A 16,417-nucleotide genomic window follows, 5' to 3' on the forward strand; every position below is an offset into this window, starting at 1 on the left:
GACAACCCAAATACCCAAAAACTTGTTTTAATTTGTTGAAAATCTCAGAACTGCAGTCACAGTCGCTCCTCCTCTCTTCGCTTACCCAGGCTCAATCTTCACTGGAATCTCGTGGTCGTCACTGTGTGACAAGTAAACCCTTTTATTCCTCTCCATATTCTAACTGGATTCTCTTGGTTATCACTCTGATTTGTGGCTCCTCACAGATGAAGACGATCGTCCACAATCGACAGCCCCTAATCCCAACGGATCGAAACTCAAGCGACTTTGAAATCGTGCAACGAGCAAACCCGACCTTCCTGCATATGAAGAATCAGAATAATCGATCTTAGGCTTCAACGATGAGGTCAACGTGTTCCGCTTCTTTGAGGCGAAGTGCACCATCGACGACTGTAAATGCCCGTAGTCAAACTAGTGAAACAAGCGGCCCTCAAAACGGCGAAACACAAACAAGGTCATCGCAGGAGAGTAGGCATCTCAATCCCCAATGTTTGGGCGATTGAGAATCTCACTTCTCAATCTCTTCTAGGAAGTGAGAGACGACGATGGCATACCTGGAACTAATTCAATTGCTACAGGTATGCCTTATTAAAAGCCTTTTTAGCACGTGAAATTTGGTAGATAATCAGCCATGTTGCTTTATATTATCATTTCCATCTTTGTCGACCAACAAAATGACGTATTTACTAGAGGGGTAGATGTTTGTCTAGTCTTAGCTTTCTCGAGAGCCACAACATCCCAGTGAACATGTACTCAATTGAAAAAACAACTGACATATTAATATGGGTGTTTTTGTGTAATAAGACATAATTATTAGTTGTGTTTTGGTTTCAAACTTCCTATGACAGTGATAAACTATTGACAGCAGTGACGGGTTGTTGATAAACTATTGATGGGTGACTGATACTATATTGGTGGACTATTGATAAATTATTCACTGGTTATTGATAAATTATTGAGGGGTTGTTGATATATTCCTTATGTCGCTTTCTGTGCATATGTTGCTTTTTCTGCAGTGTTTGGAAACTGATATCAGTAATATGCTAAATCACAATGTAATCAAATACATAAAGGAAAAATATAAAGAAATTGCTTAAATGTATTTTTGGTACTGCTGCATTTTATGTTGAGTATTCCTCTAAATGTTAATTTGGGATTGTTTTGTTTCTTTTTGGGTTTAATATTGGAATTTTAGCAGCTTGATTTTATTTTTATTGTGTTCATTTAATTTGTGCAGGCCCTTGTTTAAAGCTTTGGTTGCCTTGTGTTCAGAATCACAATGTTGCAACATCACTTGTTTGCCACAAAAATATGTTTCGTAAACGCTTCAAAAGGATTCACTGTAGCTTCAACATCGCTTTACTAAAGCTTCCTAAAATTTATTTTATTTTTACTAAGAAGTCTTAATTACTATTTATGGAAATTTGAGTTTGGGAAATTTGAAGTAATAATTGGAGGAAGTGAATCATTTATATTCATTCTACTAATGTCACGCTGCCAAAACAAGTTTTATAAAAGTGTCTGAATGAATTCACTAGAGCGTCATTGGTGCATCATTTTGGGTAATAGAAGAAAATATTAGCACATTGCATAATTTGTAAAGCTCCAAACATGTCATTTTGACTTTTGTCAAAATATGTTTCATAAAAGCATCACAAACGTTTCATTAGGGCTTCAATACTTATTCAAATATGAGAAATTGAATAAGAAAATTTGTACAAAAGAATGCAGGCTATGCAAAAGTCCAGTGCAGAACCAAAATATTATCATAACTTTAGATTCTATAAAAGGGAAGGAAATTGCATTGAAATGGAAAAACTTCCAACTTTGAAGGCAAGGAAATATGCTGAAAGAGTTGTGAGTATTGAAACAGATGATGTAATATAATCATTCAACGTTGTCATCTTTGCCAAACCAAAAGGCAAGCTAAAAACCTTGCACCTGACCATCGTACCACCGCCACGCATCTATCCAATTGTTTATTTGTTTTGACATCAAAATTGATTTAAAGCCTAAAATATGAAGTAACTGTCACAAGGAGTTCGTATGATTTTTTTTGTGAAATTTTGTGATTTATTATGATTTTTGGAAGTTAAAGCATTGTAAAATAGTAATAAATGAAATATAATGACACATGGCAGCGTTTCATAGGTGTGTCATTAGAGTTTCCGATAGGTGTCAGTATCGTGTAACGCGCCACTCGTCATTAGAGCTTCATTCTTGTGTCTTTACCTTTAAAAATTCACAAAAAATGAATACAAAATCCAAAAAATGTACCAAAAGCAATAAGGGGTGGAGGTAATGGATGTTATGGTGGTCATCCACATTCCATAGATTTATAACAACAAGGAGTTTTTAGAAATTTTTGGTACATTTTTTGGCTTTTGTATTCATTTTTTGTGAATTTTTTAAGGTAAAGACACAAGAATGAAGCTCTAATGACACGTGGCGCATTACGCGATACTGACACCTGTCCGAAACTCTAATGACACACCTATGAGGGTAAGATTCTAGTACAACAGAGTACAATAGATTCACTTAGAATTGCTTTTTCTGAGTCATTAGATTAAATCCAACGGTGTTCTCACATAGAGGTTCTCAAAAACAAGTCCCCACCTGAGAATAGCTCAATTGGACAATGGTTTAAAGTCGTCATGGGTGCGTGCGTCTAGATCTTTGAACACGTCAAAGGTGTTCAATGAGTTGTGAATATGACGCTGCATGGGGAATCAGTAAAGTATCTCTATCATGTCCAATCACATAAAATGATGGCGTACTTTTTCTGAAAAACCTCACACATCAGTCATAAGCATTTTAAAATATTACTGAATATTTTTCCTTGTCTATATGAGTGATTATATCTTCACTCTAATTTTTTTTTCTCAGTATATGTTTACTTTGAGGGATTCCACAAACATATAGTATAAAGAAAGATAACAAAAGTAGCAGATGAACAAATACAAACAACAACATATAACTAGTACAAAATAATCTCATAACCTTGTCACAAAATTTCATGTATCCTTCAGATAGCAATGTTTACAAAATCGTGGACTATTGGAGTTTTTGTATTGCCAATGTATAGTCTCCTATTGCTCTAGTATTGGCACTATATAGCCTCCAATTGCCTTCATTTTGCCACTGCATTGCCCCCAATTGCCTTTATATTGCCACGGTATTACCCCGAATTGCCTTTGTATTACCATAAAAGGCAATAAATGGCTATATAAAGACAATGAACAATCAATACACAGTTAATAAGCTTGCAATAACAAGCAATAGACAAACAATATACACGTAATATACATGCAATATACACCGAATGTGTATCTTTTCTCAAAAAAGGATGTGATACCCTTACATGTGCACCGTCAAAATTAAGAGTTGATAGGTCCAACTCTCATAAAAAACAGCCAAATTGATGAAGGTTCTCAATGACAACAATCTTCCATAAGCCAAAAATCTGGGTCCAACTGTCATTAAAAAAAAAGAGTCAAATATCTCAAGAGAGAGATTATTGAAAGGAAAGAAAAATCCTAAAACACCTAACATCAGAAAAATACAAAGGCAAAAGAAAGCAAGAAAGCAAGGCTCCAATAAATTAACACCACCAATCGAGAAACAAAAAAACTTCAGAGAAAACCAAAACCAATCAAGGAAAAAACACAAAAGCTGATACAAAACGAAACAACACAAAATAATAAGATTTCTTACTATTGAATCATATTTCAAAATGCTCACCAATATTGACGAAAAATGAGCTTCGTATAGTAGAAACATAAATCACTTGGTAGGTCCGTGCATGCTATCAAATTCATCGAATAACGGGTCACTAAGATTGATCGGAGTTGATTCTTCATTGTCTGACGGGGATGCCCTACATAAACACCAAGCATAATATTACAATAAAATAAACCACTTGGAATTTTAGCTATTATTTATAAATATTTGTACAATCTTACGGTGTGTTCGCCATTCTTGGACATCGTCTTATATCATGACTAGTTTGTCCACACTGCTGACAATGTCAGATCCCTCGCTCCATTCCTTTTTCCTTTGCTCCCTTTACTCGTTTTGAGCTTCCTTTGTGCGTTACTCTCTTAGGGTCCTTCAAATATCGTGTTTGGGAGCTGGACCCTCCAACTTTGCTTGGACTGACCCCATCATTCAATAACTTCAATGTCACCCGCGTATCGTTTAGATTATTCGACAATAGCTCACAACCTTCTTCGGACATTAAAGCATGCTCAATTACATCTGAAGCAAGTATGGACATTCTACTTCGCTTTATTAGGAGAGAACTGTTCTCACAATCTTTAATTTCATTGCCATTTGAATCTGACACAAATCCAGATTTTGCAGTTTTCTTCCATCTATTCAAAATGTATTTATTGGGCAGATATTCAATTTGCTCTCTTTTTAACAATGCCAGTGCATGGCAGCAAAGAATCCCAATAAATTCAAATCCTTTACAGCTACACGACCATTGATCGGAATATTTATCATATACAACTTCTGTCACTCTTGTTTTCCCCCTTTTCCTTTCACTCACTTTATAGATAGCTTTGGAAGCATCATCCATTTTCAGTTCCATGAAACACGGTAAACTTTGCATTAGCTCCTGTTCAAACTTTTGGAACATTGCCTTTGTGTATATTTCAGCCATTTGTTTATCCATTGTCATCAATAGAGCACATTGAGGATTTTCAAATGCATCAATGTGATCAGCAAGTAACTCATTTTGACGTTGATGGGAAAGTGCCCTTTGAAATCGTGTTATGAAATCCATTAATGAATTTCTCCTTGATATATATTGCTTGAAAAATGCATGAGAGCCTTCTGCTCTTTGACTGCTTGACATTCCAGCAGCAAAAATATGTTTTACATAGGCTGGAACCCATGATTTTCGCAAATCAAAAACTGAACTTAGCCATGGATGGTCAGTCAAACCAGATTTTGTAACGATTGCATGCCACTTTTCTTCAAATTCATCTATATTGTCAATCTCCCAGATGGTTTCCTTAAACTCTTTCCAATATTCCTCATAAGCAATCCGTGGTAGTTTATCAGAGAACTTGGTTGTGATGTGCCATATGCAAAGTCGATGAAATGTAGTGGGGAATACTTCAAAAATCGCTCTAGCCATAGCTGCATCTTGATCTGTAATGATCATTTTTGGCTCACCACCTGGCATGGCTTTCTTAAACTCCTCAAACATCCAAATAAATGACTCAGTCGTTTCCTTACTTAAAAATGCACAAGCTAAAACAATTGTCTGACCATGGTTATTAACCCCCAACATTGGTGCAAATGGCAAGCCATATCGGTTCGTGTTGAATGTGGTATCGAGCACAACAACATCTCCATAAAACCCGTATGCTCGTCTAGAAGTTGCATCTGCCCAAAAACATCGAGTAAGCCTGTCATTGGAATCTCCCTCAATCTTGAAATAAAATGATCTATTGTTTTTCTGTTCAGCTAAAAAATACTCAGTCACCAGTTCAACATCATGGTTCTTCATTAGGCTACTCTCATAATATTCAAAATTGTAAATATCCTTTTTGGTAAAACCAATTTTCTCCATTCCTCCAGATTGCACCTCCAAAATACTCATCTTTTTATGAGTAGGTATATCAGCTGAACCGAGTTGTTTTGTGAGTAGCTTTGCAGGTTCTGAAATATGACGGTGTGATCTCATAAAATGCACTCTTTCTGGGGGTGTCATCGTATGATTGTGTCCCTCTACAACGAGAGAGAAAGCATACTGTTTGCACCCAGAAACCTTCACAACAACAACCCTAGCCTTGCAACCACATCTACTTACCCCTCGGTGTCTTTTTATCACCCTAGGCTCTTCTTTTTTAAACACACCTTGTTTGCAACATACAAATTCTTTTCTTAGAATTTCTTTACTGTATTTTTCCCTCCCGCTGGAATGGCGTCGAATACTAAAGCCAGCCAATAACGCATATCTATTGTAGAAATCATAAACGGAATCAAGTGAATCGAACTTCATCCCGACTTTTGGTCTTTCCTCGTTTCTGACTTCAGGTATGTAAATCATTTCATCAATGATTACACAATCATCATTCTCCTCTGAGTCCCCAACCATTTTACTCACATAGATTATTGATACCTTCCATAACATTTGAATCAAACATTTCAGAAATAGCTAAAACAAAACAAAATAATTATGAAAGCAATTTAAATTTTGTACCATCATCAGTTGAAAACAAAGACATATATAATGATTTTCTAAAAAAAAACTTACCAGCAACAAATCCAAGAATTTGAATGCAACTCCCCTATGTTATGGAGCAAAATTGATCCTTGCGTTTTTTGCTTTCCTTTTATTGTCTCCTCCATGTTGATTCAATCAAACTTTTCCATGAGAGCACATATAGAAAATTAAGATGCAAACTTGTGTCAACCTGTAGCAGATTATCAATTATTAAAAAGCCATAAAATAAATTGAGGTAAGACAAACCCAAGATATTTTTAGAGAACTTATTTTTACTGTATGTATGCAAGACCCATAAAGATCACCATTAGATTAACGTGTTGTTATTTTCATTATTTATTAAGTATTGATTCAACAAAGCTTAAAGCCAATATACTAAAGGCATCATAATAAAACCCAAAGTAGTAAGGGGTTAAACGCAAGAAAGAATATTTATGTATGAAAATAAAATAAAATTGTAAAAATCAAATTTTCAAATGAAATATAAATACAAAAGAGAACAAAAAATAATAATAATTACAAGAAATTGGAAAACATTAAAAGCAAAATCAGTGAAACAAAGAAACAAAGAGAAGTGGTTTTGGAGTGTTTGACTTACCATCGCAGTTGGAGTTGAAGAAGAGTACTGCAAGTTATTGAAAACTTGGGTTTTACTTGTTCAGAAACGGAGGCTCTTTCAACATATCATGTTTCTCTTTTTCTTCTTTTCTCTCTACTATGAAGATCTTGCAAATAATTTTTGTGATACAAAGACAAAATAAGAGAGCTCTCAAGTTATAGTTGTTGTAATGGGTAATGATGAACCATTTTCTGCAACGTTAATGACAGGGGTTTAACAAAACAGAATATTTTTTTGAATAAAAGAGTTTGCAATAAGGCTGAAAAATCACATACCAGTGAAAGAATTGAGCTGTGGGCTTCAACCCTTGTTCCTCCTCCTTCAGCAACATCCTCCACAGCTGAGTGTCTTCGTTTTTTTTTCTTTTTGGAGCAGCAAATTCAATTTCTGGAAGTTGGAAAGGGGCAGCTCTTGTTTGTCTCCAGAGGAAGTTTCAGACCTAAGACTTTTGACCTCTATTTCAAAGAAAAGAGAAGAGATGAGAGAGAAGTTCTGGGTTGCTCATTTTGTGATGGGTAATTTTAACCCGGTTGTAACAAAACTTCCTACTTAAATCTGAACCGTTCATTTGAAACTGACGGTTGTTATCATCCCGCACATAACCTCCTCATATTAGCCTCTGCATTCTAGCAGCTCCCTATGGTCTACACCAACAGATAAGATTTAAACTTAAGAGTCCACCAGAAGAAAATAAGCACGTCTTTGTAAGGGGTTATGGGTAGTTGCCCATATGTTGTGGTTTAACATTTCTCAGAAATACCAAAATATGGCCCAACTTTCTTGAAGCATAAGCCCGAAGAAATACCAAACAATCTGGTGGGGCTGGCAAACCCATTATACAAAAGTTCGAACTTTGACAAGAAGAAAGAAAAGGTCAACAAGCTGTGCTACGGTGAGTCACTTCCGATCTTGTAAGTGACTTCAGACCATTGATGCATGTGGGAGTTGTCATTTTCTTAATGATAAGAAATTACTTACACATAATCCATAATCAATTTAGAGGTTTGCTATACAACCTTTCAATGCATCTCACTCTTAAGAGTGAAGTTCATTTTAATTAACGATTTGCGATTGTGATTAGCATTTTCTTTAATGAAAAACTGCCAAATTTGCAGGGCTTATAAGTATAGTGGAAGTGTGCCGTGTGGGTTGGGATAACATATGGGAAATTGGACGGTGTCGGCATTCAAAATCCTAGGAGGGTGGAGGAGGTCTTGGCACTCGAGCTTTGGCTGGTGTTTGCCAGTTGCTAGCGACCAAAACAAAAATTTTATGCGTGCAACTGTGTTGGCCACGTTTGGGAAAATTGATCCTGACCTTTTTGGTCCCTACCTGACCTACCCAACTAATCATTCCTTGCGACCATTCACTTTCAACCTTCACCTTCATTGTCTCATCTCAACTGAAGCTGCTTGCCAGCATCCATGGGGTCTTTAATCTCTCACCTGAAAATTTTCCTTCCTTTCCTCCCTCAGCCTCTCAGATGTTCCCACGTCATAACTTTTCTCTTTCTACTTTCTGTGCCGTGAGTTCTTGGTGAATAATGAATATGGGCACAGAAATTTCTCTCTGACTTGCATAGTTGCACGTCACTGTTGACATGTGAAAAAGGTTAAATCGTTGGTTCAAATTGATTGATCAAAGATTCAAAGTTTCAATCTTTTTTCTTCTTCTTCCAATAGTTGATTCAAGTAATTAACTTGAAGTGTAATTCAAGGACATGAAATGAATGATATGAGTTTAGCAACCCAGAAACTGGACCCACTAAAAGTTTCAACCCCAAAGATACATTTTTGGAATTGGTGGACAGTGCTTGTAGTAAAAGCGGAGGGGAAAAGCAGCTGCACTGCAGGCCAAGAAACACAGCTAAGCTAGCTTTGTCCGATTACAATTTACAGCTGCCTTCTTTAGTTTGCTGTTTTCACCTGTTATTAATGCGTTTTCAGTGATTTGATTTTAGAGCTTCCCAAGCTGCAATTTCTGAATACATGCACATAACATTATGCACATGATGAAATCAATGGCGTGCTCTGTTTGGATAAGAAAGAACGGAAACTCAAAATGTACAGTTAAACAGACAATATGTAAAGCAATTACAGGCTTTGCAGCTTCATATGTGAAAACCCCATTTCAAGTACGAGCCTTGTCCCACCCATCCCATACTATTCATGATTTGATCCGATATATATTATACACCACAAGGCTATAAATGCCAACCTGTTAGAAAGCTCTTGGAAATGTCAATGATAATGCATCAGAAATTCATGAATTTCACAACAGCGCTATAAACACAAAATTGAATTCTATCTTGATCATGATTAATTATCGGATTGCTTTTGTCACATCTACCGTGCAATTCCACGTTAAGGTTAACATGTCATGATCACTAATGTTGTTTCAAACTTAAGGATAATTAAGCAGCAAAAAGGAAACTGCAAAAAACAACCCTTTCTGTTCTGTTGTATAATCCATTTACAAGTGTAATTTCACATCAGGTCCAAGTGTACCTCAACAATCACAGTCAGCTCTTGAAAAGGCAGCAGAGATTGCTCAACAGCTTCAACCTCCTAATGTTTCCTAATAAATATATATTTTCTCATTTCTAAATGAACCCACCTAACCCTTTTGATTTCCACATGGTTTACAACATTCAACTTCAATTTCTGCACGGCTGCACCAAGAACAGACTAAAAAGACCAGACATTTATGATGTTAAGCCTTTACTTAAATAGGTGGTTATGTGGCACAGATAAGATTTTTAATTAAGGAATTGAATTAGTGGTTAAACTGTTGACGTTTGTCTGAGCCATGGTAACTATCAAATGTTAATTAAAAACACAACAGGCTGAGGTTGTGTAAATTTGCAGTTATATCATCAAAGGTTTGATTTGAACTAGACATCGAGATGGGACCCAAGCTCATTTAATCTCCTGATGTAGTCTTTTTTAAGGAAGAATATAAACAACCCTTGTTTTCTCCATAACGTTTTCCCAGTGTGTGGACTTCCTGCGATAATCTTCTGCTTCTCTTTTCTTCTTTTACTCAGGCTGTTCACGCCATGGCCACGGAGGTAACATTTTCAGCCTTACATTCGGAACTCTTATAACTGAAGTACTTATAATTCTCTAGGATTTCTTAGTGTGTGTTTGTTGTTCCATTGTTTTCTGAATGATGGTCTGGCTTCTTCTCTGTTTCTGGGTTTTCAGTGTTTGAATAGGATTTTATATGATTTATGAGAATTGAAACTTGCTTTGCCTCTGGCTCTGGTTATGGTCACGCTCATAGTTACCTCATAGTTACCTCAGTTTCACTGCCTCTTTTTAATTTTCAATGTTTAAAACAATTTCTTTTGTTTTGGCTTATGGGATTCTTAAGAGAGCAGAAATGGAACATGCATGCTTGTAGTATCATATTTTTGGTATCATGGATGTGTAAGTATTCATCATTCATCAATGACAAAATCCTTCATGAGCACCTTTTGTCTCAGAAAAAGGCTGCTTTGATCTGTCACTTCAATATCAGGAAAAGGAGGAAGAACAAAATTTAGTGTGGACAATCTAAGAACTTTGTTTTATTGAAGAAAAAAGTGTTCTTCTCTGGCTGTCAGCTTTTTAGGTCATGATTTAAGACTTTTAAGTTGCCACAAATCAATGGCTCCATGACTTGGAATGTTCTTTCTAAAACATAATTGCGATTACATCTGCGTTTTTCTTCCTAACATGTAATTTGACAAAATTATTGGCTGTATGTTATGTTGATACTAAGATTTCGTCTGGTTGGAATCTGCAAGATGATTAATTAGAAATTTTCAAAGAAACATAGTTTTTAGCAGGGTACCGATTCAAAGTTCAAAGTAGCAGTTAGATGTAAAGTCATTTTTAGGAGAATAAAATATGCATCATTGTCATTCTCTCTGTGGAGAAATGAATTATATAGAAAGACTAGATGAGCATTTTTACTATCATTCCATTACAAATTGGTTGAGCTGCAGACAGAGTGAGCAGGTAGACCTAAACAAGGTCACTTTTACCCTTAAAGGTCAACGCCCTATGAATTAGCTTTCATATTTTTTAAACCAAAAAATAGAACAATAAGGATTTGAGTCCAAGACCTTCATTTTCTGTTGTATTTTTATATATATATTGACTGAGCGCAGATATGTTATAATACTAGTAAGATGTGATTGGCTAAAAACATTGATGAATTGAAGATTTTATGTGGTGATGTTTGAATTGGTAACTCCCCAGGATCATGAAATGCCCCATGGATGGCCCCTTGGGCTTGAGATCATGAACATGAGACTTAGAGTGGTGGAGAGCTTACCGGCTGCTGTTGTAGGACACCGTCCTTTGCACATACCCTCTGCTAGTTTCACCTCTTTGTCATCCTCCAACCTTGACACTGAGGTAAATTTGATCTTTCAACTGACTTGATCTCAAGTGCTTGGTTGCCCACATTGCCAAATTGTTCCCTTCTCGTAAATTATGGTATGCATTTGTTATAGCTTTTATATAGTTCTGATGTATTGGTGTATATTTTGCAATCAACAGTCCACAGCATCATTCTTCCAAGACCACAGCATGTCGCTAGGCCGGCTAATAGGGTTTCGAACGGGGGATAGAGGACGCTTGTACTACCCGAATTCAATTTGCTTCGAAGAACATGACAGGAATTCCATTAAGGGTTCACATGCTGATGTCTCTACAAGGCATCAAGCAGACATGTCTCGACGAATTTGCATACCATTGCTGCTTGGTGCTCTAGTAAAGATAAGCCGCAGTAAGAGCAAGACCAAATCAAAGAAGGCAGTGTTTGATGGCAAAGGCTAAACTACATCATCTACACTACCATACAAGGGAAATAAAATTTTCACAACATTGTGTCTAATTTCTTCAGCCATTTTGTGTACTGAGAACTGAGTTGACATGTTGATTTAGAGCATTGCATTTGTTTGTTTCATTCAAAAAATTACTCTAAAGCTCTAAGGACTTGATAAAGTTTGGATGTGATAAAAATTCAAGAGGTCATTGATAGCTTGGTTCAGGACCCCAGGGTCCCCAGACAGTTCTCTACTGAGTGCTGTGGTATTTATTGGTTACCTTCTTCAAATTGATTATGAAAGAGAAAGGAAAAGGATTGATAGCAATAAGAGCATCTTGTGTGCAAATTGACTAAGCAAGCACCATATAGATCAATTGGAAATAAGATTTCCTACTTATGTTTTGTATGTTTTTAGTAATGATGTTGGTGTTCGGAAGGAGGGGAATCGAACACGGGATTTCGTATGTCACCATGAATACTTATATTTTATAACGATATTCGTGTGAAAGATATATATACATGGGTTTGAATATAAATACATGTAAATTATACTTAAGAGTACTATGGTCAAACGAAAAAATTACTTGTAGTTGACTTACAAATAAATACAAACCGTTGGATCTTGACTAAATTAATCTAAATCCCCCAATCATAGCCGTCTACATAGCTCCCAATCATCATATGCCACGTCCCTCATCCATTGGAGTAGACATACACACGCATACATGAGACCGCCACTCTAAAGTCCCAAAACCTTCACCCAAATCCCCGTCAAATCCTAAAACCCCAAAAACCACACCATCAGCCATGGCTTCCTTCGCCGCCAGGTCTGTCCTCCGCTCCACCACGGCTCGAGCCACCGTCGGCTCGAGGCTCGCTTCCGCCGCCAGACCCAAACCAGCCTCCTCTCCATTTCGCATCCCCAAACTAAACCAAAGCTCCACCTCTCCTCGCATTTTCAGGTAAAGCAAATGCACATCAAACCCTAAATCTTATTGCTATTTTTGTTTGTTCATTTTCATTTTTTCATTTTCATTAACATGTGTGAAATGTTGTGTTGAGCTTGTGAAGGTCGCCTGTGGAGTTGAGCTGCTGTGTGGAGACGATGCTTCCGTACCACACAGCCACAGCCTCTGCATTGCTCACTTCGATGCTCTCTGTCTCTCAGCGCTCCTACGGTTGGACCCCTGAAGGTATTCCCTCTTTTCCTTTTGAGTTATAGCTTCATGATTTCGTGATGGGTATTTGCTGTTTTGAGTTATTTGTGGCATTGCAACTGGAAATTGCTTATCAGCTCATTTACTTGTGGTTGTGTTCAATTTATGTTCTTTGTGTGTACATTACAAGTTGTGATATCTGGGATGTTGGAGCCAATAGGCAAGCTAATTTGTTATAAGCAAGGCCAACTTTTTCATTGTAGTTTTTCTGTGAATTGGTCTACGATTGCTAGTTTATGGTCTGAGGTGTGAGCACTTTTGTTGCTTTTAATTCCACCGTATTTGCCCTTTCATCCCTGAAGTGAAGTCGGGGGTCCTTTAGTGATTCGTTTGGTATTATGTAGACTTTCTTCTTCTTCTTTTTTTTTTTTTTTGTTTGTTCTGAACCCAATAATATGAAGAAGTTAAATTTAGAAATCTGTGCCCAGAAGAGAATGGTTAAGGAAATGATTGGCTCACATGGTCAGAATAATTAACTGAATATATGATCTTCTTTGCTGAGGGAATATGATTGGCTCCCATGGTCAGTTTCATGGTAGCTAGGAAACCTCTATAAAAGATCTGTTTTTTGGCCAGTCCTTAAAAAAAATCTAAAAGCGAAGTTTGAGGTTCCAATGAGAGACCTCCCTAAATTAGAATTATTAGGAATAAAGATCCTTTAGCATTACTTTGAATCTATGTTTTAATTTGTTCAATTTCAGTTCATTTCTTTTTTTGTACAAGGTGTAGTAAAAAGTGGACAACTTTACATGCAAAAGAAGTGTAGTAATTTACCTACATTCCAGATGGCCTAATTGTTCTTTCTAAAAATTCTTCAATTTTCTTTTTTTTTTTCTTTGTCTGAGGAGGGGGGTGATGTTAGATGATGATGGATGGAAGTGTGGCCATGACATTGAATCAGTGAGCCAATCTTTTTGCCTATTTTCTTTCAAAATCTCTTATTTTCTTTGGGTTATCCCATCTTTCTCTCTATCTATCCCCTGTCTTGCACAATGAAAGAATGCATATGCTTTTTCTTTTGTAGGGCAAGACAAGACTAGATGAGGATCAAGCATCAAATATGGAGTGACTTGGATTTGTTTTTGTTGTCGACTTTTGAAAGTGTTCATTGGACTGTTCTCTTCAGTAGAATAGATGAGAAGAACATCAATCTACAATTATCTAGCAAAGTGTTGACTTTTATGTGTAAAATTGGGTTTTTCATTCATATAACAGTTGTATTCCTTTGCATAAATGTGCTTTTGTGCAATTCTTTCAACAATGGTGAATTGAATATCTGATGGTTTCTGCTGATATGAATGTTGAAACTTTGAATGGAAATGCAAAAATTTAGTCAACATGAAAATTCTGGCAGAACTGCTTTTCTTTTTTCTTTGTTATTTGTGTCACCATAGTCATACAAGGATAGTTACAATAATAATAATAATCCTGATTTGTTGTATTCACTCAGATTGCAATGATGATGTATGATGAATATCAGAGGGTTCGAGCAAAGTTTTATGTACTTGCGCCCTAAGACAAGGTGGTTAAATACAGCTTTTTGGTAGGGTTAATAGATGATTCTTTTTATATGGCTGGACAAGGTGGTGCAAAAAATTAATGTAGTTCTTGATGCAGAAAGGAACTAAAATTATGTATGGGTGCTTCCTAATGGTCTTTTGGTTTAAAACAATTTGAATCTGTTTTTAGTATGATGATAATGACAATTACAATGATGATCATGGTTCCTCATAAATTAGTTTAAGGATTGCAGTCGTGCACATCTTGTTTCACTTTCAACCAATGACTTCATTCTATTTTCATCTCTGGAGGAAACACTCAATGTTTCTAATCTAGTTTCTTCCTCAGCAAAGATATGTCTTTAGTGTTGAACTTTCTTTATTTGGATAGAGGATAGGGTAGTCTAGTACTTGCATTTCATGTTCATAGAATAATTTGGGAAATGCCAAGAAAGCTGTTATAACTTGATTGAATGAGCAGAAAAGTTAACAAGTGTAGGCATATGATTCTGATGTTGCTAATAATTTGACCCTTTTTGTGTCAAGTTTCTTAGGCAATAGTTGCACAGTTGCACAAGATTCTTATACTTGCTTAGTTTTAAGGATGATAATAACTTTGCTGCAAATTTCATTCTAACTCGTACCGTGACTCTGGACCTAGAAGATAAAATGTTATAGTTCCCTTTCTGCCACCCGCTTCCAAATCCCTCGTAAGCTTCTTCTTCTTCTTTTGACTGTGGTTGTTTCTTTGTTTAGGGCTGTGATGATTCCTCATTAGCAGACTTCAGACTTTGGCTTGGAGACTTACCATGTTTCGATTCTGTTTGCCTTGCCTATAAAGTTTCAGTTGTGAACATTGTTGTTATTTACTTAGAAACTAATGTCTAAATTAACTCATGCTTTTGTCTCATTATACATTACATTTTCATCTGAACTGCAAATTATGGTTAAAATGGTTCCAAATTTTTCAGTCTTCATAAAAAGTTTACTTCTTTTTCTTTTATTGTAGATGGATGATTATTATCTATTGGGATGCGGTGCATTGATCGTAGTTTTCATTGGATTTGAATCGACTCTGTAGGACTTTGCTTGAGGCATGCTTCATCATAGTTGGCTGTGATAATTCACAGAAATGTTTTTGGTTCTACAATCATTTTGAGGAAGTAGATGTCATGATGATTTATATTGTTTTTATATCATTTTCCAATTTCTAAATCCTGATCATGATGAGGTTGAGGTTGAACTTATTGATCCAAGCTATGGATCATCTTCCCTTCTCCTCATTTCTCATGATTCTGAGCCTAATAAGTAAATATATCTTTTACTTAATTATTTATTTAATTTTTATATGACAGAAGTAAATACATCTACTTGGAAACAGGCCCAGAGTAAGTTGACCAAGTCAACCTGCTTAGACCTTCTTATAGGATGAGAAATTTGACTTTATGAAGAGGCCAAATTGCTCATCGTCCATGAGCCATGAGGCTTTAAAGATGGCCTGAAAGCCGGTTGAAAGAAGTTTGACTAGAACTAAATGCAGTCAAGGCTAAGACTTGAACACTCTCACAAATCGAAGCACTTTGTTTGATTCTTGAATCCAAAGAGGGAAAGACGCATCATCATTCGCAATCATACTCCCTATTTTTTTTTAAGTTAAAATTTTGCTAAAAGCATACAAAAGTTATTTTAAGAGCTCTATATAAAATTGGCTTTTTATCACAAATGGTCCTTCATGTTTATGAAATTATCACGAATGGTCCTTGAGGTTTTTTTGTGACACTAATAGTCCTTAACGTTTGGGCTTTTTATCACAAATAGTCCCTACCGTTAAAAATTCTGTTAAGTTTGACGTGTCAGATAAGAGAGCCCACATGTCCAATCACATTGTGATATGTGGATTAAAAATAAATAAATTTTTTTTTTATAATGAAAATTCCATTTTTTTTCTGCAACTTTTCATCCCCCTTTTTTCTAGTGACAAGCTCTACTTTCATCTTGCCGTCAACACGCAACTCTTGTC

At 36.1% G+C, this 16,417-nt stretch overlaps 3 protein-coding genes across 9 annotated transcripts; 2 read left to right on the forward strand and 1 right to left on the reverse strand.

The window, feature by feature from the left end:
• Positions 1-2,975: 2,975 nt before the first annotated feature.
• LOC148295306 (protein FAR1-RELATED SEQUENCE 5-like) lies at positions 2,976-7,331 on the reverse strand. Its single transcript, XM_088251656.1, has 6 exons — positions 7,136-7,331; positions 6,840-7,051; positions 6,272-6,431; positions 3,963-6,136; positions 3,742-3,877; positions 2,976-3,473 (listed from the first exon to the last, which is right to left on the reverse strand). The coding sequence occupies exon 4, from the start codon at positions 6,110-6,112 to the stop codon at positions 4,028-4,030; it is 2,085 nt and encodes a 694-aa protein (XP_088107782.1). The 5' UTR covers positions 6,113-6,136; positions 6,272-6,431; positions 6,840-7,051; positions 7,136-7,331; the 3' UTR covers positions 2,976-3,473; positions 3,742-3,877; positions 3,963-4,027.
• A 2,443-nt stretch (positions 7,332-9,774) lies between these two features.
• Positions 9,775-12,009, forward strand: LOC110770408 (uncharacterized). The gene is made up of 3 exons (XM_021974550.2): positions 9,775-9,930; positions 11,108-11,266; positions 11,411-12,009. The coding sequence occupies exons 1-3, from the start codon at positions 9,919-9,921 to the stop codon at positions 11,687-11,689; spliced, it is 450 nt and encodes a 149-aa protein (XP_021830242.2). The 5' UTR covers positions 9,775-9,918; the 3' UTR covers positions 11,690-12,009.
• Positions 12,010-12,414: 405 nt separating this feature from the next.
• LOC110770393 (protein NUCLEAR FUSION DEFECTIVE 6, mitochondrial) lies at positions 12,415-15,746 on the forward strand. 7 transcript variants are annotated; one of them, XR_015835368.1, is made up of 4 exons: positions 12,415-12,643; positions 12,753-12,874; positions 14,349-14,420; positions 15,407-15,746. XR_015835368.1 is itself a non-coding variant. In XM_088252532.1 (4 exons), the coding sequence occupies exons 1-3, from the start codon at positions 12,489-12,491 to the stop codon at positions 13,752-13,754; spliced, it is 288 nt and encodes a 95-aa protein (XP_088108658.1). In that variant the 5' UTR covers positions 12,415-12,488; the 3' UTR covers positions 13,755-13,798; positions 13,923-14,243. The 7 variants fall into 7 exon arrangements, 5 of the variants coding, with proteins under 5 accessions (XP_088108658.1, XP_088108661.1, XP_088108660.1 ...); XR_015835367.1 differs by lacking the exon at positions 15,407-15,746 and adding an exon at positions 15,154-15,395; XM_088252532.1 differs by lacking the exons at positions 14,349-14,420; positions 15,407-15,746 and adding exons at positions 13,744-13,798; positions 13,923-14,243.
• The last annotated feature ends 671 nt before the right edge of the window (positions 15,747-16,417 follow it).

The sequence above is a fragment of the Prunus avium genome, chromosome 4, assembly GCF_965620075.1.
Source record: "Prunus avium chromosome 4, drPruAviu1.hap1.1, whole genome shotgun sequence".
NCBI lineage: Eukaryota > Viridiplantae > Streptophyta > Magnoliopsida > Rosales > Rosaceae > Prunus > Prunus avium.